Genomic DNA, 24,912 nt, shown 5'->3' with positions numbered 1-24,912 from the left:
ACAAAACAAGGATGACTACGTGGATCACAAGCTAACAGGGTTCAAACATCAAAAACATTCACACTTAAACACGAGACTTATATACATGATACACAACAGGGATACACAACAAGGAGCAGGTTTGAAACACAGGGAGGGCATGGCCATATGGACGAATGAACACACACACACACAGACAGACAGACACAGACAGGGAGACATTTGAGAGAAGGGGCCATACCATGACATAAGGTAGGGAATACAGAACCAGTGGGTGGAACAAGAACAGAACCAAAACATAAACAAGGATCATGTAGCTAGGCATCACTGTGGGAACCATAATGCCACAGGAGGGGAAACCATGATAGTTACTATTTTAAATTTTAAGGCACTTTAATTTATTCACTTTATGTAGGTTTAATTTATTCACACTTCATTTTTATAGTGTGACAGGAAAGGGGCACTCAAACAAAATTTTTTTCCAAATAATTTTGCAGAATATGGACCCGTGGCTATGGCTCAAAAAACTACTAAGGCTTTTGAGATTTTATTTAAAATATCTATAAAATATTACATAAATGATGACAAAATGTTCCTTTATACTCTTCAAAATATCTTCTGGCTTTTTAACAGGAGGTGCTGCTGGGGGCCTGGGTGGAGTTGGAAGTCTACCAAGCAATGGCCTTGGGCCTGGGGGTGTATCTAGTGGGGGTTTTGGCCCTGGAGGAGTGCCTGGTGGGAGTCTTGGCCCTGGAGGAGTGCCTGGTGGTGGTCTTGGCCCTGGAGGAGTGCCTAGTGGTGGTCTTGGCCCTGGAGGAGTGCCTGGTGGTGGTCTTGGGCCAGGAGGTAAATGAGCCTGTGTTGAATGTTTTAAGAATATTCAGTGTATGTTCCAGTCAAAGAAAATGCATAACTGTTTAGCTGTACTTCTCAGTATGCAAAATAAAGTGATAAATGTTCTGAAAAACTGACTAGTTAGTGTACCTTTATGTCTAAGTTTAGTACAGTGCAAAGAATCAATGCTTCCTTAAACAGACACCATGAGTTCTGTAAACATTGTAAACTAATAACTCCAAATAATCTTTATATATATATATATATATATATAATAGGTAGGTACTGTAGAATTGAACACTGGTTTAAGAAAACTTTGCAGTAGTCCTATTTAAGATTTAAGAAATCTTAAAACTTAAGAAGTGCTGCTACATGGATGTCTCAGAAGCACTGGGATGGGGTGATAAAGTGCAAATTATAGCTAAAACCTATTGGTGTGCTGATGTGGTCATCTTATATTACAGGATATGCTGCAACCAAAGCTCGCAAATACGGTAAAGGGGCATGAAATTATGTGGAATTTCAGAAAGAAATTAAAGCCAAGTGAACTGTTCCTTTTGATAGTGGCTTGTAAATTATGTTTTGCTCCTTAAAGGTCTCCTCAGTGGAGCAGGTGGGGCTGCTGGAACAGGACTGCCTGGAGGGGTTGTTGGTGGTGGATTAGGCCTAGGAGTACCAACTGGTGGAACTGGTACTGGAGTGTCACTAGCAGGTGGAGTTGGCATGGGAGGAGCACCAATGGGTGGATTTGGTCTAGGAGGAGTACCCGGTGGTGGTGTTGTCCCTGGACTGGTACCAGGAGGTGGCTTTGGCCCTGTCTATGGAGGTAAAGTGGTAAACCTTACATATATGCAGTTTTAATTAGATTTGCTGTTGTCAGCCCAACATGTTTTCTAGTTACATTTATTGGTCGTATCTCATGTCCTGAACATAGCATATCCCAGTGGACCAAAGACCCTTAAAACAATTTTTTTTATTAGTAGTAGTGTGATCTCAGTAGAAATTTGTACCGAATAGTACTTTAAACAGTAACTTTTCTTATGTTGGGTTGTGCAAATTATGAATTTGCAATTGTGAGATCATGTTGGTGTTATGATTTAGGAGCAGGATTTGGAACTGGGGCTGGACCTGCTGGTGGATATAGTCAAGGCACTGAGCTGGGTCCTGGGGCTGGATATGGTGCGGGTATCATACCTGGAGGAATAGGAACCAGAGGAGGGCCTACAGGTGTTGGAGGTACTTCCAAGTTTAGTTCCAAGGCATCAATTACATTGTTGGATTTGTTTAGATTTAAGTACTCAGTCTTGCTTACTTCATCAACATATTGATCTTCAATGTAAACTGTTTTGTTTCGGATTGCATATGGACCAGGCTCAAAAGCTATAAAATATGATAGGTCTTTCAACATACAGTACTGGTCAAATGTTTTAGGCAGGAGTGAAAAAATTCTGTAAACTAAGAATCCTTTCAAAAATGGAAGTGTTAATAGTTTATTTTCATCAATTAACAAAATGCAGTGAATGAACAGAAGAGAAATCTAAATCAAATCAATATTTGGTGTGACCACCCTTTGCCTTCAAAACAGCATCAATTTGTCTAGGTACACTTGCACACAGTTTTTGAAGGAACTCGGCTGGTAGGTTGTTCCAAACATCTTGGAGAACTAACCACAGATATTCTGTGGATGTAGGTTTCTTCAAATCCTTCTGTCTCTTCATATAATCCCAGACAGACTCGATGATGTTGAGATCAGGGCTCTGTGGTGGCCATACCATCACTTCAAGGACTTCTTGTTCTTTATGCTGAAGATAGTTCTTATTGACCTTGGCTGTATGTTTGGGGTCGTTGTCCTGCTGCAGAATAAATTCGGGGCCAATGATATGCCTCCCTGATGGAATAGCATGATGGACAAGTATCTGCCTATATTTCTCAGCACAGATCCTATATTTTCGTGCATTGTTGAGTCACTTGACCTTGTTTCCATGTCGGAGGTATGGCTTTTTGGCTGCAACTCTTCCATGAAGACCACTTCTGGCCAGACTTCTCCGGACAGTAGATGGGTGTACCTGTATCCCGCTGGTTTCTGCCAGTTCTGAGCTGATGGCACTGCTGGACATCTGATTTCGAAGGGAAATAAGCTTGTTGTGTTTTTCATCTGTGTTTCCTTGGCCGACCACTGCGTCTACCAACCTCAACGTTGCCCATTTCTTTGTGCTTCTTCAAAAGAGCTTGAACAGCACATCTTGAAACCCCAGTCTGCTTTGAAATCTTTGTCTGGGAGAGCCCTTGCTGATGCAGTATAACTACTTTCTGTCTTGTTGCTGTGCTCAGTCTTGCCATGGCGTATGACCTGTGACATGAAACTGTCTTCCACAACCTCACCTTGGTAGTAGAATTTGGCTGTTCCTCACCAAGTTTTAAGACTCCTGCACAGCTGTTTATGTTTCAGTTAATCACTGTGTTCCAACCTACATGTGAAATTGATGATCATTAGCACATGTTTGGTATAATTGGTTGATCATACATCTGACTATAATCCTACAAAATCCCTGACTTTGTGCAAGTGTACCTATAAGAATTGATGCTGGTTTGAAGGCAAAGGGTAACACCAAATATTGATTTAGATTTAGATTTTTCTTTTGTTCACTCACTCATTGATAAAAATAAACAATTATTATTTGTATGTTTGAAAGGATTATTTTGCACAGTACTGTACATTTAAAGGCTTCAAAACACAAATTAAGTCTTAAATTAAACAGGATCAAATTCAATTCAATTCAATTTTATACCAAGATAGGGTTGTAGTGTAATGAAACGGTCTCAGGCTACTTCTCTAGTACAGTGATTAAAAAAATAACCCAAAAAACAATAGTATAAAGACAACAGACAAAGACACAGAAACAGCTACATTAAAAAAAATTGGTTGAACAGTAACTGATGTTCAGAAGGTTGAGGTAATAATTAAAAAATCTAACTAAAAACTTTTGCATAAAATTTGACATTTCTATGCCTTATGTATTTGTAACTAGTTTTCATAGTAAATAAAAATATCCTTGTGGTAGCCTATTTCAAATTACACTTTCACTTTCAAATTTACACTTTTAATCTAGCACTTGTATTGGTGCTTCAGAATCGAATTTGAGATTAATTGTTTTTTTTGCTTGAAAAAGTCAGTAGGATTTCACTAAGATGAATGGCATGAAAGTTTCACAAATGTTTGCATGACTTGATGTGTTTTAAAGATTATTTGGAAAATTTGTCAGTCAGGCCCTATAATCTTGCTGTGTTCCTTTGCTCTTCAGGTGTACCTGGAGCAGGGGAACAGTTAGGGGGAGTACCTGGCACTGGAACAGGAGCACTAGGAAGTACTGGACAGGGTGGTGAGCAGAAAATCTTTTAACCAGCTGCAGAGGATCATCAGATTTTTTTGCTATAATTTTTTTTTTTTTTTAAGTTTATATTAGAGTCATTGTTATTACAAATCATAGGCTAAATCATGTCTTATTGTTTAATAACGTGTTCTTCTAAAGAATGATCATAGGCTGATTTTGTCTCACTCAGCAGTTGTGCCTGGAAGCTTTGGAGGTAGGCTTGGCCTTGGTGTAGTCCCTGGCAGTGTGCCAGGCACAGGCTTTGGAGGATATGGAGGTAGGTGTGGGCAAAAATTGGGCAAAGGTGGATTTTTTTGTGAGTAATAATGTTAAAGGAATACTTTGTCATCCATTTTGAAATTAGTGAGTGAGAGAACATAATATCCTCTTCTGTTTGATTGTAAATGCAGGCTATGGAGGCAGGGCAAAGCCCTCAAAATATGGTAAAAACCTTTTGTCAGAACCTCTAAGATTGGTTAAAGAGATTGTTAGAGGGATGAGGACTGATTGGATAGAGATCTTTAATAACATTAACTCATATATTATCCTTAATAATAAACTCATCCATTAACATTAACATATATGTTATCTATCAGCTATTGACTACCAAATATCTGCTTCAATCAGGTCAGCCAGGTGGTGGGATTGGCAGTGTTTTAGGTGGAGCTGGTTCAGTACTTGGTGCTGTTGGAGTTGGAACCACGGGAGGAAGGACTGGAATTACTACTGGTGCAGGTGAAAATGAACCAATCTATCTTTGTTAATTTATGGATTTTGTAAAATGTAAAATTCTTTAATATATTTTTGAAAATTATCATGTATTCATTTGCTTGACAGGAGCCACAGGAAGCAAGGCAGATAAATATGGTATATGTTTTTTTTTCTTTTTTTCTACCAGTTGCAATTTTTTTAATTCACTTTGTCTATATCAGTCTCATACAGGATAGAAGCCTAGCAACAATATGTTTTAAAATTGACCGTAGTAGTACCAGATGTCAGTGGAGGAACACTAGGAGGAGCAGTGATTCCAGGCAGTACACCAACCACATTCACAGGCCAGGGAAATAGAACTGGAGCTGATGGAGGTAATCTTGTTAATAAAGGATAATGAGCTTGGTGATGGGTCTTAATTGTTGTTTGACAAGAATTCTAATTGTATCCCCTTATTAGTTGGTGTAAACTACACACTGTCTTGAGGTCCATGCAAATAATAACACGTAACCATTATGAGTTAATGTCTACAGCCCAGTAGAGGCAAGGCATGGCAAAGCTTAAAGAAGAAAATGCTTCAGTGTTGTGATTCTGACTCTCTTGGTCTCTTTTGCTCTATCAACTCTTTTTTAAGTTGTGCGACACGGTGGAACAGCTCCTGGAGCTAATGGCACTGAAGAAAGACCAGGTTAGCAACAAACTTGAAAATGTACTCTGCTGTTGTATTTCTCAGTAGGATAATGTTTTAGTTCTCAGTAGAATTCATTTGATTTGCTAAAATAATATAATAATATTAAGGCTAATATTTAGACATTGGATTGGAGTAATGTTAAACTGAATAGTCTTGTACCAGTTGTCTAATGTTTTATGAATTTAATGAATTATGTTTTGTATACAGGTGGTACTAAAGCACCCAAGCTGGGTAAGTTTTTCCTTTGTTTCCAACCCTCTTCAATTAATACTACTGTAAAAATTACTTGAAAAGACTTCTCAATCACACAGGAGAACAAGGAGGAGCAATTGAGGGATCTGGAAGCTCCATTGGAGGTGGCACAGGTGAAAGTAGAATGAAGTCATTGTCCAAAATGAATCTTTTCATAAATTTTAAGATATATAACATGTGAATACAAAGTAACTAACATTTTCTAATTGTTTGGATTTGGACTTTGGAAGCTCCATGTGTGTCCTATATTTTTTATAATAGGAGTTAGTGGTGGGCCTGTTGAAACTGATGGATTTGATGGGGTTGCTGGGACAGGAATACCCATCTTAGCTGGTGGAAAACCAGGTACTTCATTGCAACACTGTGTGCTTAGCCACGTTCCTCAGTCATGGATGTTGTTCACTAATTACGTACATGAAAAAAAGTTTTGAATGATAGTAATCCTGCAACAGTAGGAGCTATGCTTCAACGCTGATATGAAGATCTGCTGAAATATAATATTTCACGTGAGAATAACGTGAAAAAAGAGGGATTCAAGTTTAAAACTAAGGCTGTAGTGAAACAAAGGAAACCCATAACAATTGCTCAAACGGAAAAGGAAGCAAACACAACGTAACTTCAATAACTGATGCCACAGTTACAACAGAAAAGGGTTTTATAAGGCAAATTAAAGGGCAACACATAGTACTTGAAGGAATTCAGATCCCAGGTGTTTCGTTAAGCCATGTTCATTTTCCATAATGCCACTTCCAAAATCATGTATAGTCCCTATAGTCACAACTGTAATGATACTAAGAATGAGCATAATGGGCTTTAAAACCCTTGGAAGCAATTGTTATCTTAAGAGAGATATCCTATGTATGTTCAAAGTACAGTTTGATTGACATTTTAAAGAGAAAAACATCAATATTTAATTGGGAAGCTTGACATTTTAAAGACACTTAAAAATGTCAAGCTTTCCGATTAAATATTGACGTTTTTCTCTTTTCTCATGTTTTAGATGATGTGGCTTCCATTCCAGATTTGTAACTGAAAGTTTACGAACTGAAAGTTTGTAACTGAAAGTTTGTAACTGAAAGTTTACGAACTGAAAGTTTGTAACTGAAAGTTTACGAACTGAAAGTTTGTAACTGAAAGTTTACTACTTCACACCAACTGGGGTAGTGAATGTGAACGACAGTGAATGTCACCCTTACCCACCTCCTTTTCATCAACAGGTGGAACAGGAGTGCCTATACCAGAAAGTAAGATTTTTTCTTTAATCTGAAGAAAAAGTGTAATGCAAGATATAGTTTTAAAAATGGATTAAAATATTTTATCACTTAAGGGTACCACTTCACAGAAAGCAATGACTGAAATTTCAATATGATTGCACCATCTCTCTCTGCAGTTGGTGCTGGAATTGTTCAACCCATTGGTAAGTATGGTTTGTGTTGCATAACTTTTTAAATGTTGTAATTATATGGTTGCCAGTAGTTAGACATAAAGAACCCAAAACCTACTAAAGGTCTTTAAGATATCAGTCAACCATACATTAGTTTAGTTGCATTTTTTAAGTATAGATTATTGTATATATCATATATACTGATTATGGGTTTTCCTTGTGTTTTGTTAGATGGAACAAGTGCAGGTGAGTTTGTGTTTAAAAAACATACCAAAAAAAATATTCTGGAGGTGTTGTAGCTCCCTCTGGAGGTGACGGGAATCCAATGCACTCAATTATCTTCTTGCATGTATTCATTCATGTCACTTTTTTCTCCTATATGATATTCGTCCCAGCTGAACACACTATGTAACTTGTTTTATTTACAGGGGGTTCTGGTCAAGGCCAGCCAGGTGCCGGTATGTAGTGCAACACTCCATAGGTGGAAGAGTAGATATTCAATCCTTGGTCTTTTCATCAGGGGTTGGTGTAGGGATACAGTCTTGGTTAAGGTGGCAGCACTAGTGTAAGCATTACCACTGGCTTTGGGACTGGCACTGGGACTGGCATTGGGACTGGTGATGCTGGCACAGGTAGGGGTGGAATATCCCACAGTCCACCAGCTGAGACATGAGCAGGTGCTGTAAAGAGTGTTAGATGAATGTTTGTGGTGTAACATACCTTTACTAATTCACAGAGAACAATGCAGGATGCCTGTGCATTCAGTGTTTCTGCACTGCTCCACAGTTCATCGAATTTACTATATCAGTACAAAGACAAGCCATCCTTTAGCTTTCTTGAGTTTACATGGTTCTCTCTTCTATGTCAGAACATTAATAGAGATAGAAGCACTGAAACCTTTGAACCAGTTTTTATGTATGTACATCTTCCACTGGTGCATAAAACAATTGATCTATCAATGAGACAAAAATTAATCACATTTATTGTAAGTAACCTGCATCAAAAATATAATATAATTTGATTTATTCCCCATGGCACAAAGTTTATTTTATACAAAGTTTGGCACAAGGGTGATTCTAATGATCTTTTAATCACTTGAATAAACATAACTAATTAGAGAATATTTTAGTGGCATTGTTCTCACTGTTACTATAAGATTATAGTTTAATGCTTTGTAAATTAAAAAATTAAATTAATATTTTACATATTTTATAGTACATTTTCAGAATATAAGCAGTATACTGTATACTTGCAGAGCTAACAGTCTATTTGTTAAAAAAAAAAAGTGTCTTAAAATAGTGGATATAACCAGTATTATCCCATATGGTATAATTGAAACAGATGTGGTTTTGCATAGGTGGACTTGCTGATAGTCTGCAAGGAGCCAAACCATTGAAACTTCCAGGTATTCCAATGCCCCTTGCTATTGTTACCATTTCAACATTCTTGGAAACATAGCTACTATTTTTAGTAGTCATACAAATCAAATTGTACTTTTTGCAAGATCTTTATTTTTGTTTATGTGTACTTAGCTGGAGTTATACCACAAAATGTACTGTGTTGTTGCTGTGTGCACCATAGGTGCTGGAGGTAGTGTTGTAGCTGGGCGTGGAGATACTCCAGGCACTATTGGGGAAGGACCAGATGTTGTGGGTGCAGGCCCAGGTGGAATTGGTGGAGGGCTGAGTGAAACTGGAGTTGGAGGAGTACCTGGTGGGTTTAGAGGTGGACCGGGTGGGGTTGTAGGAGTACCCGGTGGAGTTGGAGGTGGACCAGGTGGGGTTGGAGGAGTACCTAGTGGAGTTGGAGGTGGACCGGGTGGGGTTGGAGGAGTACCTAGTGGAGTTGGAGGTGGACCGGGTGGGGTTGGAGGAGGACTGGATGGAGTTGGCACCAGCACGAGGCCAGGAACAATTAAACCTCCTAAAGGTTAGTTATTATTATTATTATTATTATTATTATTATTATTATTATTATTATTATTATTATTATTATTATTATTATTATATGTTAGGTCATTAATTTGTTAATCTTAAAACTCTCTTCTGCATTATCTGCATATTTTTAAAAATGCTATTTGTGATGTGTCAGATAATGATTTTCTTTTCTTTTTCACTTTCCTTCTCAACATGATGTTTCAGGTTATGGTATCACAGGGGGAGGGGGGATCTTGGGTGCTGGTGGCACTGGCGGCACTGGCGGCACTGGGGGCCCAGGTGGACTAGGAGGGCCTGGAGTGGCAATGGGAGCAGGCTTTTTGCCTGGAAGTAGCAATTTCCTACCGGGAGGTGGAGGAATGGGAACTGGATCTCAGAAACCTAGCAAAAGTACACAAACTAAGTAGTAATAGTCTGAAATACTAAATGGACTTAAACTCACAAGATGATGCAAAACTCTTGTAAAATTCAATAAAAGTAATTTAAAATAAAACTAAAACAAAATTTACCAAATTATTTACTTTTGTCTCTAAAGTTAAAATTCAATTATGTCTTAAAATTCAGTTATGAATTACAACTATTCACATGTTAGTTTGGACACTTTTGAAGGCTTTGTCTTTGCTGACTCTAGGTTATGGTGGAAGTTTAGGTGCTGGTGGCATCCTGCCAGTGAATGGTATGTTTCATGCTGTGATTCTATTCAGAGTAAATTATCACTTTCAAATGTCATCTGAATTACATAAAAAGGTAGAGAGGAATCTGAAAATCTTAAGATTTTCAGATCCCTCTCTACCTTTTTATGTACAAGGTAAAAGGTATTTCCTCTTTGTGTGCTCTAGAGAATATTCTTAAATATTCTTATATTTTTATGATTTCATGAAACAGGTTCACTCAGACCCATATAAGTCAAATAAGAATCTACCTATCCCATAATGCCCCCCAGGTCTTATCCTTTCATATTTTTTCCAGGTCTAAGGTTTCCAAGTGGAGCCGCAGTAGGCAGCAAACGAGGTATAGATATCCTTATATCTTTTCCCTCCCATAACCAAATAATGAATATTCATAGCCCAGTCTGCATATCATGCTTTTTTGAATGTGAAGATCAGAATGTTTCATATACCTTTAAAATAAATGTTACATTTATTGGTCTCCACTTATGGGGCATTAGGGATGCTTTTTGGAGGAGGTGGGGGGCTTAGTGACCTTGGAAGCCCAAGTGGCGGACCAGGCGGCTATGGCCCTGGGCCTGGCAGTTATGGAACAGGACCTGGTGGCTATGGGGGTACCACTGGTGGCTACAGAACAGGACCAGGTGGTCCTGGTACAGTAGGTGGGTCTAGTGGAACTGGAGCTGGCAGTGAGTTTGCAGAGTGCTGTACTATTTTAAAGAAAATGTAATGTTAACCTGTTAACAGTTCATTCAATCAACATTTTTTCAAACATTATTAGAATAAAGTAATGAATCTTCAAATACAATATGCTGTGTAGAACACTTTCTAAGAAAGACTTTAGTTTAGTGTGGTTAAATTTAAAGCTGCTGACTACAACTGGCAAATTATAGTTTATGGTTATGTTTGCTTGTAGTCTATACTGTTTACAAGTTCTCACATTCTGATGCCATCTAAACCTACTGCCTTATTTGTATAAACAGATCTTGGATATGGCCCTGGAACAGGAAAGCCACCAAAAGGTATGTCATTAGGAGCTTTATTTGCTAATGGTAGGGCAAGCAAAATATTCAAATGTGATTTAGTCATGAGACAATTGCTTATTTTTTTCTGATAACAGGCTATGGAGCTTCTGGAGCATTGGGTGACTCTGGAAGAGGAGTTGGTGGGGTGGGGGGCCTAGGAGGAGGGTCTGGAGGTGTTGATTCTGGTCCAGGAGGAGTTGGTGGAATTGGAGGAATTGGAGGAATTGGAGGTGGACTAGGAGGTCTAGGTGGAGGTACATTATATCAACAATTAAAGCATATATTACAGTTATAGCCATACTTGCAGTAAACATTCACTTACATAAGGTCCCACAAAAAAGTAATAATGTTTAATTGAAGGCTTTGCTTATAATGCTCATAATGGCAAAGGTTAAAAAGGTAGTGGTTCCCAATCTTAATACATTAGGGCCCTATGCATATTTTTCTGTTTTTCATAATTTAACTCCCTTGGTCCAGCTCATCAGCTAACTGTTACAACCTCCATGAGATAGAACAGGTATGTTATAGCAGGAAAAACATAAAGCAAGGGGACCCAAGCATTAGGACTGCAAACTAAATCCTGTCACTCATATGACATACATCATACCATCATATGTAGAATAGAAAAGTGTGTTTTGTTTTCAGGTTTAGGATACCCAGGTGGAGCAGGAATCGCATCAGGAGCCAGAAAACCTGGGAAATCAGGTGCTGCTTGTTTGAATACCCACACAATCGCCATGGTGATCATGCTTTTTCTGTGGACAGAAATATATTTACTTTGAAACGTTTTTGTTGTGTGAATTTGAAGATGGACAAATTAAAGTACGATTTCACAACTAAAGCTACCTTGGTGTTCCTTAAATGTTTGATGTGTGACACCTCAATGAAATTCTCGAGCAGTTCAAGGGATATCCTGTTCAAACAGGATACCTAAGTACATACATTCCACATGCTTAGGAACAACAGAACTACAGACTATGCTAACCATTAAATGATCTCAAAATAGTTCCCAGAGAGGCCTCTTATAAAATAAGTAATAGACATAAATTAAGGAAATGCATTTAAAAATGTGTGATGCTAGAATGCAAATAGTATCTCACATGCAAGTACAGTTTTGGTAGAAAAAAGTAAATCAATTAATTAATACAAATCAGTTTAATTACTGTTATTATGAAGATAAATCACACCAACTTTAATTTCTCACATCGTAAGATTATTGTGTCAGTGTTTTGACCTGCACAAACAATTGATACAAAAAAACTACAACTCCACAATTTTACTTGTCATCTTAACTATATAATGATCATTATTTGGGTTCTCAGAGCGCTGTTCATTGTTATTTTAGGATTTGGAGATTTGGGAGGAGTAGGAGGACGTGGAGGTACAGGTGGGGCTCTAGGAAGAGCCCCTGCAGGTGGAGGACTAACAGGTGTAGAAGGAGTAGGTGCTGCTGGCCAAGCAGGACCTGGTGCAGGTATTTTGTATAGCCTCAAGTACTCTTCCAACAGATCATCAGTAAAATCACTGCTTTGAGATAAGGACTCATAGTGTGCTTTTAGGTTTCAGGTATCCAGGCAGTGCAGGCCTGGGAGCAGGAGCTGGGATACCTGTGAAATCAGGTGCTGTTTGGCCATTTTCTGTGTAATATAACACAACAAAATAGGTGCTGAGCAAAATACCCCCAAATGATCCATAACTCATAGTGACACCTCAATGTACTTAAACATAAATGTGGTAAACACTATACAGGAATATTGCAGGCGTGAGTCTAAAGATCCTGAAAACATGCCAATCATTCCTTCTTTTTTCCTGTTGTACAGCCTATGGCACAAGTGCCTTGGGTGGTCAAGGTTACCAGCCAGGTAGGACAACATTCGTTCTTCTCATTCTCCCTATTTCATGGGTTAAACACTATAACAGGAAATATAGTATGGGGGCATTTGATTAATACAAAACATTACATTTGTTGCATCTTTCTTCAGTTTGAAGTTGTCGTTATGAAGGTGTGTGAATGGGCTGAAATTATATCTATGAAGTTGGAATGATGTGTTTGCTACTCCTGCAGGGAGTGCAGTGCCTGGACATGGTGTGGGTGGTCCAGGAAGTTATCAGCAGCCATTTACAGGTAATGAGGATCAGATTCACTCCCTGAGATTCTGTTGAGAAGGGCTAATTTACTGCCATAGCAAGTTTAAAACAAACATCTAAAAAGCTTCTGTTTCCAGGATTTGGTCATAACTCATGTTACAGATGTAGGCTATACTGACTGATGAAACTTGTCTACCACATTAGGCTATGGTGGAGTTGGACCAGGTGGAGCTGGAAGTGCACCACTTACACCTCAACAATGTAGGACATGACTCAATTTTACACGGTGTACCTAAATTACATGTTAATTTGTACTTGTAATTCAAAGGACTGGAGTTCTTACTGTGCTATATCCACTGAAGATTTCAGTGAACTATGTTCTTTATTGATTGATGGATTGCTATTTATTGTCCTGTTTATGCTTTTTTTTAACAGCCAAAGCAGCCAAATATGCAGCTCTCCTGGGTAATCTAAGTGCTGGAGGATACAGAGGTATCATACACATTACTATATTAATAGTAATACTATACTATACTAATTCATGTTACTATGCATAATGTGTATTTGTGAAGCCCATAAAATGTTTCCATGCAATTACTTCAGCTGTGTTTGATCACAGGGGGTGCTGCATGCCGAGGCAAGTACTGTGGTAGGAGGAGGAAGTGAGAACCCTGAAAAGGGATGTGACCTCATGAACAAGTGGTGCTACTGCCTATCTCAGATGTGCTTTTTCATTGCTAGCATGGGAAAAGAAAAACAACAACAAACCCCATTTTGTAACATAAGTGTGTCCAGAGGTTCAGAAGAAGCACATCACATATATTTGATAAAGTTTGATCTAAGGTGCTGTACATTGCGCTCTTACCCATACCCTCATGGCACAATGTAAGCCCTTTTTTATTTATATGTAAGCCCTATTTATTTACACACCAGGCCATTATTTAATTATTTTTTTTAACTTCAGTTTAGTTTTTATTTCAGCACTTCAGAAGAAGAGGTAACTGATCTGTTCACTGTCATCCATTAGTTCAATGCTGTCAAGGCATGTAACAACACTGTCCCTTAATTATCACTGTAGCTTCACTGTAAATTAGCTGGGTGTGTAATGGCCAGATCACACAAAATTGTGGTGGATTGCAGTAAACTTGCACATATTTACCTGATACTCCTGATGGTCTGAACTGTGATCCACACAAAACAGTGGCTCTTCTGACTCATCAATCACCACTGCTCCATCTTAGCGCTTAGTCTCAATTTCAGAGTCACAGCTACATATTCAGAAGTACTGCTTAGGAGCAGGTCTCTGCTACTTGAAGCAGATCTGTAAGAGTAATACACAATTGAGCTTACACCAAGTGGTACAGATCACGTTCCAAGATTCTCATCATTTGTGCACAGTGTGACTGTTTGCTTCTTCTCTTTTGATGGTGCCTACCACCCTTTTCTTCTTACTAAGGCAGGCTTATAATGGCCTCTACGTGAGTGCATGTTGATGAGCTTTGTCATCTGTGCTGTTAGAGAAATGTAGACTTACACTCTGCCTTTTGGACAGTCTTACTGTAGCAAATTGTATTTTCTGATGTTGGCACCGTATTTCCCGAACAACTGAGGATTAGAAGTTTTTCACTATACTTCAGGAGCTTAAAGTGATTCTCTGGGTGTGTGTTTTCTGAAACTTGTGAATGATGTATTTGTGTAAGTGGAAATTACAATTCAAATGTGACCTGAGATCAAGAGAATGACGATGCAGCCGGTTAATAGCAGGTTTGCAGTGTTTACCTTTTGATTTTCACTTTATGTGGCTCTTACTTTGAATTTCACATCTTGAACATGAAATTCATGTATGACCATCAAGATTTCTTATGATGCGTTATTTTTAGTTCATTAAATAAATTACAAAATCATCTTTTGTCTTTCTTCATTTATGTCCTAAAGGATTTCATCATGGTGCTTCCTCCAAATCTTTATCCCCTGGCTTGGTTAATGCTGCTACATAGTCAAGGCAGTGGGTTATAAGATGGGGATTTGCTAGTTCATTACTGTAGATCTGAACACGTGCCTGAACATCCCCCAAGACTGAAAGAAGCCAGTTAAGTCTTAAAAACCCTGCTAAAGTATCATCTGGGTTGAAAACTCAGCTATGTGCTTGAAGAATAAATATAGACACTGTAAACTGAAACTGAAAGATTAAAGGACTTTTAACTAGTTCTTCAGTAATGATTTGTATACCTTCAGCATCTCAAAGGACCTTGTATAACTAATTAATTTTATTGGAATAGAAACAAATAAAATTCTAAGAGGAAAAGAATAACAATATCCTTAGAATATGTGAATAAGAAACTGAGATGGCGAGTTGGATAAGCAAACAACAAAGAAAACAAAGATAAACAAAGAAAAACATTTTTCCCTTCAACTATAAGTAGGTCAGTACTGTTAGGGTCATTGGGGGCTTTGGTCAAAGCACTCCCCACCCAATCTTAAATGCCTCCACTGCTAGAGCGCTGACCTGGGTTACATCATATCAAAATCTTTGCATGGGGAGTAGTTAAAGGTCCAGCGGCAATCAGACTTGTTCCAGTTGGAGTGGAATTCCTTTGAGTGGTTTGCAATGAGTTCTCCCTATATGCTCCAAAGGTCTCTGAAGGCTATCAATTATCAGGTGGGAGTGCAACTCAATCCCACTTGTCGTCATTTCATGCTGCTCACTGAAGCAGCCTGGGAAAGGGGGTAGGCTAAAGTTAGAGGCAGACCTGGGGATTGGTCGGTGGTGGATTCATTTTTACAGGCAAGGTGCATAAAGAAGAGAGAAAAAAATCACATGCTGCCTTGATTTACATGCTGGCAACATTGTAAAGAAGGTAGATGCGTATGAATAGTCTGAAGGATTCAGATACATTTGGAACTGTGGAGATGTGTTTTCATACAGCCGGGCTTTTCTTTTCTCCCCTCCCCTCCCCTGAAGAGGAAAAGACAGCAAGAGAGGAAGAGAGAGCAGACTAACAGCTGTACTACTGAAATACTCACATGTCTCACCACGACCTGGGTTATAGGAGAAAAATAAAAGCAAGGTAGGTTGAGTGCTGATTAAACCTGTTAGAATGTGTTTAATGTTAATTGTTTAAAGAATGTCAGAGCAGGAATGTTGTTGTAATGTTTGTAAGTGTACTGTATGTACAAATGCTGTTTAAATATACACTATGCCAAAAAGGGGAAATATTTATACTTTCACTTTTAGCTTTTAAAAGTGCACAAAACACTTAAATAAGGAGAGTGATATTCTGGAAGTTGTTACTATATGTCCTATCTTAACTTTAGAATAATATATATTTCACATGTGTTTTACATTGAAAACAGATGAAACATATTAGCTTGGCTATTTTCCCCCACCTCTTTTTCCAGCACTCCTACTGTGAGGCAACAATGTAGCAGAGAACAGAGATTACATCAAATGTTCTCGGATAACAAGCCTTAGCTTTATCTTAAAAACAGAGCGTTTTCAGGTCTGTGTTATGACTTTTTTCAGAAGGAAATCCTGAAGAATGTTAATGTCAGATAAGCAGAAATGGGAGGAGATAGATGACTTTTAACAAGTTAAAATGAGATTTAAAACAAAGATCTTTCAATTCACTGTGGCTACTTTACTTCAAGAGGTAGAGTTTGAAGGACTAAGGCATACAGAAACTGTGTGGGAGAAATAATATGGGATTATTTATTATGTGGATTGTGTTTGGTTGAGGGATAGAACAAAAGAATAGCACATTCAATAAAAACAGCACTCAAAACACAATTTAGAACATATTCTGTCAGGCATTCTGAAATGTATGTAGGTGCTAATCCATTACAACATTTATAAACTAGAGTTTAAAGAATTTTAAAATCAATTGTAAATGCGACAGGCAACCAGTGTAATGAGGCTAAAATGGGTGTTATATGTGCTCTTTTTTTGTATGTTAGTACCCTGGCTGCAGCATTTCTGAAAAGGTTGCAGTCTGTCATTTGTGGTTTTTGATAAACAAGTGAATAGCTGTAATCTAGTCGAGGAAACAAAAGCATGAATCTGCTTCTCTGCATCTTGCAGAGATGGGAATTTATTCTCGAAGTAATCTCTGTTACCTTTAAATTTGAACTAAGTATCTACGTTTCTGATATTGCTGCTTGTAATATTGCTTATTCAAATGAGCTGAATTAAACTTTAAATTCCTTTTAATATAAGTTCCTACTTTGTGGTATCCTCTATAACCTTAACTGACCTTCAACATTATGTTTAGTGCATAACTGTCTTAAAACTACTGCTTCTTTCTTCACCCCCGGAAGGTGCTGCGAGTGCAACTCTGCTCTCTCTTACTGGTACTATGAGAGGGATGGACAGTACTTCTGTAGGCAGGACTACTGGGCTCGCTTTGGGGAGCCGTGTCGCGGCTGCTCCGACGTCATCACTAATGGCGTAATTATGGTGAGAGCATTCACTGCGCAGTTACATTACCTCACAGCTCTGAGTGAATCACGCCCTGCCTTACCTTTTATCCCATTGTATATCAGTATACTGGGACATTCTAAAGGGTTTTAATGGTTGCTGGCCAAATTCATAGGCTATTTTTTTAATGAGATGGCTTGCTGTCTTTGCGTCCTGAAAGCCTTGCTCGTGTTTGAACAAGTTAAATACACATACTATTGCATGCTTTGCTATGCTGAAATGAAAACATTAAATGCTGGGTGCACATTTTCAATGTACATTAAAACTATTTGCTAAAAAGGTTAAACATAATTTAAAATATGAAAGGCAATGTGTCTCATACCTGCTTTAGCAGTGGTGGGAATGTTAACTCCACCAAAAACAGATTTTATTACATATTTACCCTCATACACACCACTCCGTTAGGAACACCTGCACATTTGCTCATTCAGTGTAAGCTTCCAATTGGCCAGTAATGTGGGAGCATTGTAGTATATTAAAACATGCAGACAGGGATCAGGAGCTTCAGGTAACATTTACATTCATCATTCAGCATGGAGAAAACATGATCTCAGCGACTTTGATGGTAGAAGGTCTATTTTGAGTATTTCAGAAACTGTTGAACCCTGGGTTTTTTCTTTAGAGCATACCCAGAATGGTGCAAAAAAAACAAACAAAAAAAACAAAACACAAAACAATTAAAAGCAGCCTGTGAGTGGCAGTTCTGTGGGCAGAAATGCCTTTTTAATGAGAGAGGTCAGAGAAGAATGGTATCTTTACAACCATGGTAAGCAGAAAGTATGTACATCATGTCAAACCTTAGAGTAGTTGTGCTAAAACAGCAGAAGACCACATCTGGTTTCACTCTTGTCAACCAAAAACAGATTCTGAGTGAGAGCATAGTATGGACCATGTGAATCCCCTTATGCTGACAGTTTTATAATATCTGCTTCCAGCATGACAAAGCACCACACAAAGCAGCTCAAACTGGCTCCATAATCATGACAGTGAGTTTGATGTAATTCAGTGGGCTCGCAAGTCAACAGATAGGAATCCATTAGAGCACCATTAGGCTGTGGTAGAATGGGAAATTCACAACATGAATGTACAGCTGACAAATCTAGAGCAAAACATAATGCAATGATCTCAACATGGACTAAGATCTCAGAGGAATGTTTCCAACACTTTGTAGAATCCATGGGGGTCCTACCCAGGATTAAAATGGTTTTCACACATACGTGCTTAATTTTATTAAGAACACAATGCTTTAAAAAGACAGACTGCTGTAAAATTACTACTACTACTCTACCACTACTACTAAATGCTACTTGACTACTGTCAAAGGAGTAGCTTTATACCATAGTTGCATGTGTACACCACTTTCAATATACAAAGAAATCTTTTGAGCCTTCTCTCTGGTTGACACAAACCTGCTGTTTAGCATGAAAAACTAATTCTCACTTTCATGATTGAAGGTCATTATTATTAATTCAGTCAAGTATGATCAAGATACTCTAAAGCTAACCACCAGCTAATATGAAAGTGTCAAGCACATAAATACAGCTCAAGGAATACATCTTAAAAGTTGTTGCTTTGCCTCGCCCACTGTCTTCAGAATAAACCTCATCTGTGTGACGTAGATGGTGGACAGGAACTCAAGAACTTGAATTATAGGTGATGAAAAATGTGCAAAATGACAAAAAAAAAAATGTGTTGTGTTTGGCTGCAATAATTCAATGTACAGTGGGACCCTCATGTACAAATTGCCCAAAGATCCCAAAATATTTTTTAAAAGATCAGCTTGCCCAGATATGAAGTCACATCATCTGAAGTGCAATTAGTTAATATTAAGATTTGTAATGAATGTAATAGACAGTATAAGAATCAGTAATAGACAGTGAATCACTTTTCAAGTCAGCTTTAAAAGTTCAAGTCAGCTTTAAAAGTTGTGCAAACCACAAGTAAAATTCAATGCTGTAATATTACCCTTTAAAACAAAAGCATTAAAACACAATATTATCATTACAAATATATTATTAGTAATATGTACTGTTTTTATTTATTATTAACAACTCAGTCCTTTTGAATATGTATATAGCATGAACTGGAACCTACAGAGGTTCAAAGAGCAATATGTTTATCTAAGATTATTTAAGAATTTAAGTTACAGGGTCAATTTACCACTATAATTTGTTTACAATTGAATGGGTGGACCATTAAATTTTCCTAATCTTGCTGTGAAGATTAGAGTATTGTTTGCATGTTACCCAATTCTCTTACAGATCTCAAATTACAGTCACTCCTCCTCTCATGAGATCTCACTTCCTTCCATTCATTGTACTGTTGCATCTTGCATCAGCGGTGCTGATGTCACCACTGCCCTTTCCCCTTCCCAAGTGCATGACCCCCACTTCCTTCCTTTATGTCCTTTTATAGAAATTAGCATTTATATAGAACATAAAATGGATTAAGTTGCTTATTCTTGTCTTCTGATTCCACACTGCAGGTGGCTGGCACACAGAAGTACCATTCAGAATGTTTCATCTGTGAAAACTGTGGCATGTTTATAGGAGATGGGGATTCATATACCTTAGTGGAGCACTCCAAATTATACTGGTCAGTTTAGCAACCCAAAAAGTGTCAAGAATCACTTTACCATTATATTTACATTTACAACATTTAGCTGACCGTTTTATACAAAGCAATTTACAATTATGACTAAATACACCTTGAGCAACTGAAGGTTAAGGGCCTTGCTCAAACAGTGGAAACTTGGCGGTGGTGGGGTTTGAATTGGCAACCTTCTGATTACTAGTCAAGAACCTTAAACACTGAGCTCATGTACTAAAATGTGTGTATGATATTATTATTACTGAATTTCATAGAATTTTATATATTAGTGTCACTGAAAAACAGACAGATAATCCCTAATTTGATACAAATTTTAAATCCTAAATATTGCCCCATATTGATGACTGGCTGAGTTTCTTTGCCTCTCCTACAGTGGGCAGTGTTACTACAAGATTGCATCAGTGAGGCATCCAGGGGAAGAATGTTCCGCACTCCCTCATACAGTAGCATTGGTCTCATTCCCTCCTTCACTAGAAAGCAGGAGAGGTCTCTCTCTGAGGGTGGACCAGTGCCCTATAAATGCAAACAGCCCCATTGTCAGAGTATCTCAGTGAGTCTGCCCAATACATGCCATCATCCCAACAATTTTACGCACCAGTACAATTGTACCATCTTGTCTTATTTTGAATTGTTTACTACCATCCCATTACAGATTAGATTCAAACAACATGAGTCCTGAGATTAGTGGAATGATTCATGTTGGAGACACTGTGCTTGAGATCAATGGAATCTCCGTTAAGAACATCCCGCTCGACGAGGTATGATGTGCAATGACTTTGTGTGAAAGTCTGCTGCGTGGTAGAATGACAAATGATAACACCTGTTATATGCTATAACAGATTGACCTGGTGATTCACGACATTGAGACAAGCCTAAAACTCACTGTTGAGCACCACCCTAATGGCTGCCCTAAGGAGGATCCATTTGACCTGCTGGAGGAAGAGTCAGATCAAACGGGGAAATTAGATTACTTCTCCAATCAGAGCCTCAGCCTCCTCCACCGCCCCAGGAACATTCTGTATGAATTTACCTGTCATTACACCAGTCCACCCCATGAAAATCTTTTACAAGAATGTAGGTAACATGTTGTTGGAAAGTAAACATTTAAATTAAGCAACTGAATTAAGGAAAGCAACTGTGGAACTTGTAACCATCCTATAATGATCAGTATCACTTCATCACTGACGTCAACTTTCTCTAACATTCACTTACCAACTCATATTCTGTGGTTTCCTTTAGGCGTAGCTGCAGCATTGAGAAAACTCAATGTTTACAACGCCACTTTCCACTGCTTTCTCAAAGAAGAGACATTAATCGTTCAGAGTCTTTGCGTGTCGATCCTGCTGACAAAACCCAGCGTATCTTCCGCCCCTCTGACCTTATTTATGGGGAGGTGCTAGGCAGGGGCTGCTTTGGACAAGCCATCAAGGCAAGGAGGAACTGGCTGTATTGTCTTAAAGCAGAGTAAAGGTAAAAGATAGCACAGCACAGTGTTACATTAAAGGCTGTTCCTACATTTGGTCTGCCAGGTTACACACCGGGAAACAGGTGAGGTCATGGTGATGAAAGAACTTCTTCGTTTTGATGAAGAGACTCAGAAGACATTTCTCAAGGAGGTTTGTGACCCTGTAATTTATTGCCTACAACTGATTTCTCAGAAGGGCTGCAAAATTTATGTCTCTAAAGCACCCTTGGATTTGAGAAAGGCGCTATATAAATGTGAATAATAATAATAATGATTAAATTAAATTTGAACTACTGTTGCTGTAGGTAAAAGTGATGCGCTGTCTGGATCATCCAAATGTCCTGAAGTTTATTGGCATCCTCTACAAAGATAAGCGAGTAAATTTCATCTCAGAGTATGTGCCAGGAGGGACCCTAAGGGAAACTATACAGAAAATGGTCAGATTTTTTTCATGCAAATTCTGTCATATACTGTTTAAAATTAAACAGTTTAAGGCACAATATAAATAAATAAATATAATTTTATTTATATCTACTAGGGAAGCGATTATCCCTGGAGTCTTAGAATAAGCTATGCAAAGGATATCTCTGCAGGAATGGTAAGCATAAGAAAGCCATACACCAAATTATTGTCAGACATAATGTGATTTATTTTCCAAACATCAGTAGGCTGTATGATGTAAAACATACAAGTCGAATGGTTAAATTGCCATGACAGTAGCCGTGACAATATGGATCCGGATACCAGTGTCTATCATTAACATACCAAATCTATGCCTCTCATCCTCTGTTTCCTTTAATAAAGGCCTACCTGCACTCCATGAATGTTATCCATCGTGATCTCAACTCACATAACTGTTTTGTCAGAGAGGTAAGAACCCATAATAGTAATGAAGCTTATAAACTAAAAGTATCATTTATCTCCTTCTACAGCACAAACCTATTAGAAATGTTTCAATTCTAAAGTCTTGATCCACCTTTACAGAATCAGAGCGTAGTGGTGGCTGATTTTGGGTTGTCCCAGCTTGTAATGGAAGATAAATCCCAGAGACAGAATTCTAGTCCTGAACAAATGTTCAAGCTAAAGAAACCTCAGAGAAAGAAAAGGTACACAGTGGTGGGGAATCCATATTGGATGGCACCAGAGATGATCCGAGGTAAGGCACTGTGATGTATAAAAGCTGTAAAAAAGCAACCTCAAACTAAAACTGAACATATTCTACACAGTCAAATTCATTACTGTTCCTGTTTTATCTCTAAGGAATAAGCTATGATGAACGAGTTGACATTTTCTCTTTTGGAATCATTCTCTGTGAGGTACACTACTAACATTCTAGTTAAGACAATTTTCTTAGTCAATATAAGCACATACACACACACACACACACATTGCCTGTACCTCAAAAAACTTTTGTTTCCATCAGATTATTGGCCGAGTATATGCAGATCCAGACTATCTACCTCGCACTATGGAATTTGGCCTAGGTGTGAATGAATTCCTGGGGCGCTGCTATCCCTCAGAATGCCCCCTTGCTTTCTTTCCTATTGCAGCTCTTTGCTGTGACATGGAAACTGAAAAACGGTGGGTTTTAATAATATTTTTCTTCCAGAAAATGTACAAAATGTTCAGCCAAACCTTCTTGTAATCTATGTCATTTTTTGCTATCCTAGTCCCATATTTGCAACGTTAGAACAATGGTTGGAGAATTTGCTTATGCATTTGGACATTGGACTTCCTCTAATGTCAGAACTGCATAAGCTGCAGCAAACCTTCTGGGAAAACCATGACCAGCTTCATCAGGCTAACAGTTTGCCATCCGAACAAAACGAGAAACCACTGACAAGTCAAGTGTGAATTATGCTGTGAATGTCTGACGTCAATGTGAAGAACTTGTGAACCCTTACAAGGAAACTTTCAAAAGGAAAAAGTAATTTCAGTACAATCTGGAACCCACATATTGGCCATATACTACAGCACTACAGTAATGGCATTTAATGAAGCAGCCAATAGCTGTAGTGGTGTGGGCAGTGCTAAGTGAACAAATCTATCAATTTGTCTAAATACTATTTAGGTTGGGACAAATACTGAAAATTAACAACAAAAACTGTTAATAGCAGGCCTAAATGTGTCCTAGAGATGCATAATTGTACTCCTATATTTTGTCTAGCCTTTGTACTCATTAAGTATTAAATACTGTGAATCTTTGCATACAACTTGACGTATACATTGAGTTACACTGTGGCATTTTAAGCTTTTTTAAAGGTTGCTTATGGTTATATATAATTTATTTTAAACACAAATATTTTAACTACCAATATTTTCTTCTACTTTGTTACAAATTATTCACATACCATAGGACCCTTGCAGACCTACTCTGCCGATTTTCAGAATATGACCAACTTCTTTTGTTGACTCCCTGAAATATAGAGGGACAATATCTATATTTGTCAATCTTTATTTACTATCATTTGCCTGATCAGTAAGAATGGTTAATATTACTAGAATTTAATCTTTTAGTTGATATATCAAATCTATTCTTTCAACAATCATTTTACTTAGACTAAGTAGGACAAATGCAGGAATAAATTAATGCAGTAAATAAATAATTATGTATGCATTCATTCAACAATTAACATTTTTATATTGTCATGGCATGGCCCCCTCCTGCTAGGCTCCTCCCAGTTTGTATGTGTGTGTGTCTAGCACTATGTGCCTACCTTGTTCATTGGTCTTGTCGCATCTGTCTATAGTTATGTTCATTGTTAGCCCACATATTTAAACCCTTGTTTTATTGTTGTCGGCATTTGACCCCATGGTATACACACTTCGTTGTGTGAAACTTTACCATGAGACTTAGTGTTGCTGTTTGTTTTGTTTGTCAGTAACATAGTGCTGTTTTCCTGTTTGAGTTAGTTCGTCATTGTGTTGACGAACCACGGCTTGTCTTTGCATCCTGCTTCGCCTCCACCGTCACATATAGATTTATAATGTAGGGCATTAAATGAAAGGATCCTCGGGATTCCAGAATTCAGATGTACTCTGACCTGGGTGCAGCTTGGTCATAGAATAAACATTCATCATCACAGTACAGCAGAGGGATGAATTGGTAGAATAATAATAATTAAAAAAAACCTTGCCTTAATAAACAGCAAGCTATGCTTAATGCTATTTAAAATATTATGATTCCCCTACTGTGTCTACTCCCTTTTTCAGGTAGTAGACAAGTTTCAATCCCAACACCTTATGTCATAATCAATCCCTTCCATGTTCCATGTTTTCCCTGTCATGGGTAGTTCCGTTCCATAGTTTCATTTTGTCCTCACATTGTTTGATTGCTTAGACCTGTCCCTCGTTTTGAGTTGATGTATTTAAACCCTGTTGTGTGCCTTGGTCGTTGCTGTTCATTGTTAGTTAGTTTGGAGG

General features: G+C 38.1%; 2 protein-coding genes across 5 annotated transcripts in view; both read left to right on the top strand.

Annotated features, from left to right (window-relative positions):
* The window catches only part of elnb (elastin b), a 29,649-nt gene extending 14,802 nt beyond the window's left edge, over positions 1-14,847 (top strand). For 2 of the 4 annotated variants that reach the window (XM_027018312.2, XM_027018285.2), the window contains 34 exons: positions 613-825; positions 1,278-1,307; positions 1,409-1,639; positions 1,915-2,049; positions 4,116-4,193; positions 4,375-4,461; positions 4,595-4,627; positions 4,812-4,919; positions 5,022-5,051; positions 5,168-5,269; positions 5,530-5,583; positions 5,794-5,817; positions 5,898-5,951; positions 6,100-6,183; positions 7,056-7,082; positions 7,229-7,255; positions 7,454-7,468; positions 7,651-7,680; positions 8,580-8,627; positions 8,804-9,151; positions 9,364-9,549; positions 9,791-9,835; positions 10,129-10,170; positions 10,328-10,489; positions 10,811-10,849; positions 10,948-11,106; positions 11,498-11,557; positions 12,198-12,326; positions 12,412-12,471; positions 12,673-12,714; positions 12,918-12,977; positions 13,145-13,201; positions 13,376-13,432; positions 13,560-14,847. In XM_027018312.2, coding sequence (XP_026874113.2) covers positions 613-825; positions 1,278-1,307; positions 1,409-1,639; positions 1,915-2,049; positions 4,116-4,193; positions 4,375-4,461; positions 4,595-4,627; positions 4,812-4,919; positions 5,022-5,051; positions 5,168-5,269; positions 5,530-5,583; positions 5,794-5,817; positions 5,898-5,951; positions 6,100-6,183; positions 7,056-7,082; positions 7,229-7,255; positions 7,454-7,468; positions 7,651-7,680; positions 8,580-8,627; positions 8,804-9,151; positions 9,364-9,549; positions 9,791-9,835; positions 10,129-10,170; positions 10,328-10,489; positions 10,811-10,849; positions 10,948-11,106; positions 11,498-11,557; positions 12,198-12,326; positions 12,412-12,471; positions 12,673-12,714; positions 12,918-12,977; positions 13,145-13,201; positions 13,376-13,432; positions 13,560-13,606 — 2,903 coding nt within the window. In that variant the 3' untranslated portion in view covers positions 13,607-14,847. The remainder of the gene's footprint in view (positions 1-612; positions 826-1,277; positions 1,308-1,408; positions 1,640-1,914; positions 2,050-4,115; positions 4,194-4,374; positions 4,462-4,594; positions 4,628-4,811; positions 4,920-5,021; positions 5,052-5,167; positions 5,270-5,529; positions 5,584-5,793; positions 5,818-5,897; positions 5,952-6,099; positions 6,184-7,055; positions 7,083-7,228; positions 7,256-7,453; positions 7,469-7,650; positions 7,681-8,579; positions 8,628-8,803; positions 9,152-9,363; positions 9,550-9,790; positions 9,836-10,128; positions 10,171-10,327; positions 10,490-10,810; positions 10,850-10,947; positions 11,107-11,497; positions 11,558-12,197; positions 12,327-12,411; positions 12,472-12,672; positions 12,715-12,917; positions 12,978-13,144; positions 13,202-13,375; positions 13,433-13,559) is intronic. The other 2 variants (XM_027018294.2, XM_027018303.2) reach the window with 2 other exon arrangements.
* An 854-nt stretch (positions 14,848-15,701) lies between these two features.
* limk1b (LIM domain kinase 1b) lies at positions 15,702-24,912 on the top strand. Its single transcript, XM_027018322.2, has 15 exons — positions 15,702-16,008; positions 17,255-17,393; positions 19,900-20,009; positions 20,398-20,574; positions 20,677-20,782; positions 20,864-21,042; positions 21,264-21,453; positions 21,554-21,640; positions 21,795-21,926; positions 22,028-22,087; positions 22,294-22,359; positions 22,474-22,645; positions 22,750-22,805; positions 22,913-23,070; positions 23,160-24,912. The coding sequence occupies exons 1-15, from the start codon at positions 15,965-15,967 to the stop codon at positions 23,341-23,343; spliced, it is 1,860 nt and encodes a 619-aa protein (XP_026874123.2). The 5' UTR covers positions 15,702-15,964; the 3' UTR covers positions 23,344-24,912.

Source organism: Electrophorus electricus, chromosome 6, assembly GCF_013358815.1.
Source record: "Electrophorus electricus isolate fEleEle1 chromosome 6, fEleEle1.pri, whole genome shotgun sequence".
Lineage (NCBI taxonomy): Eukaryota > Metazoa > Chordata > Actinopteri > Gymnotiformes > Gymnotidae > Electrophorus > Electrophorus electricus.
Note: the sequence above shows the minus strand (reverse complement) of the source record. Positions and strands in the feature narration are given on the sequence as shown.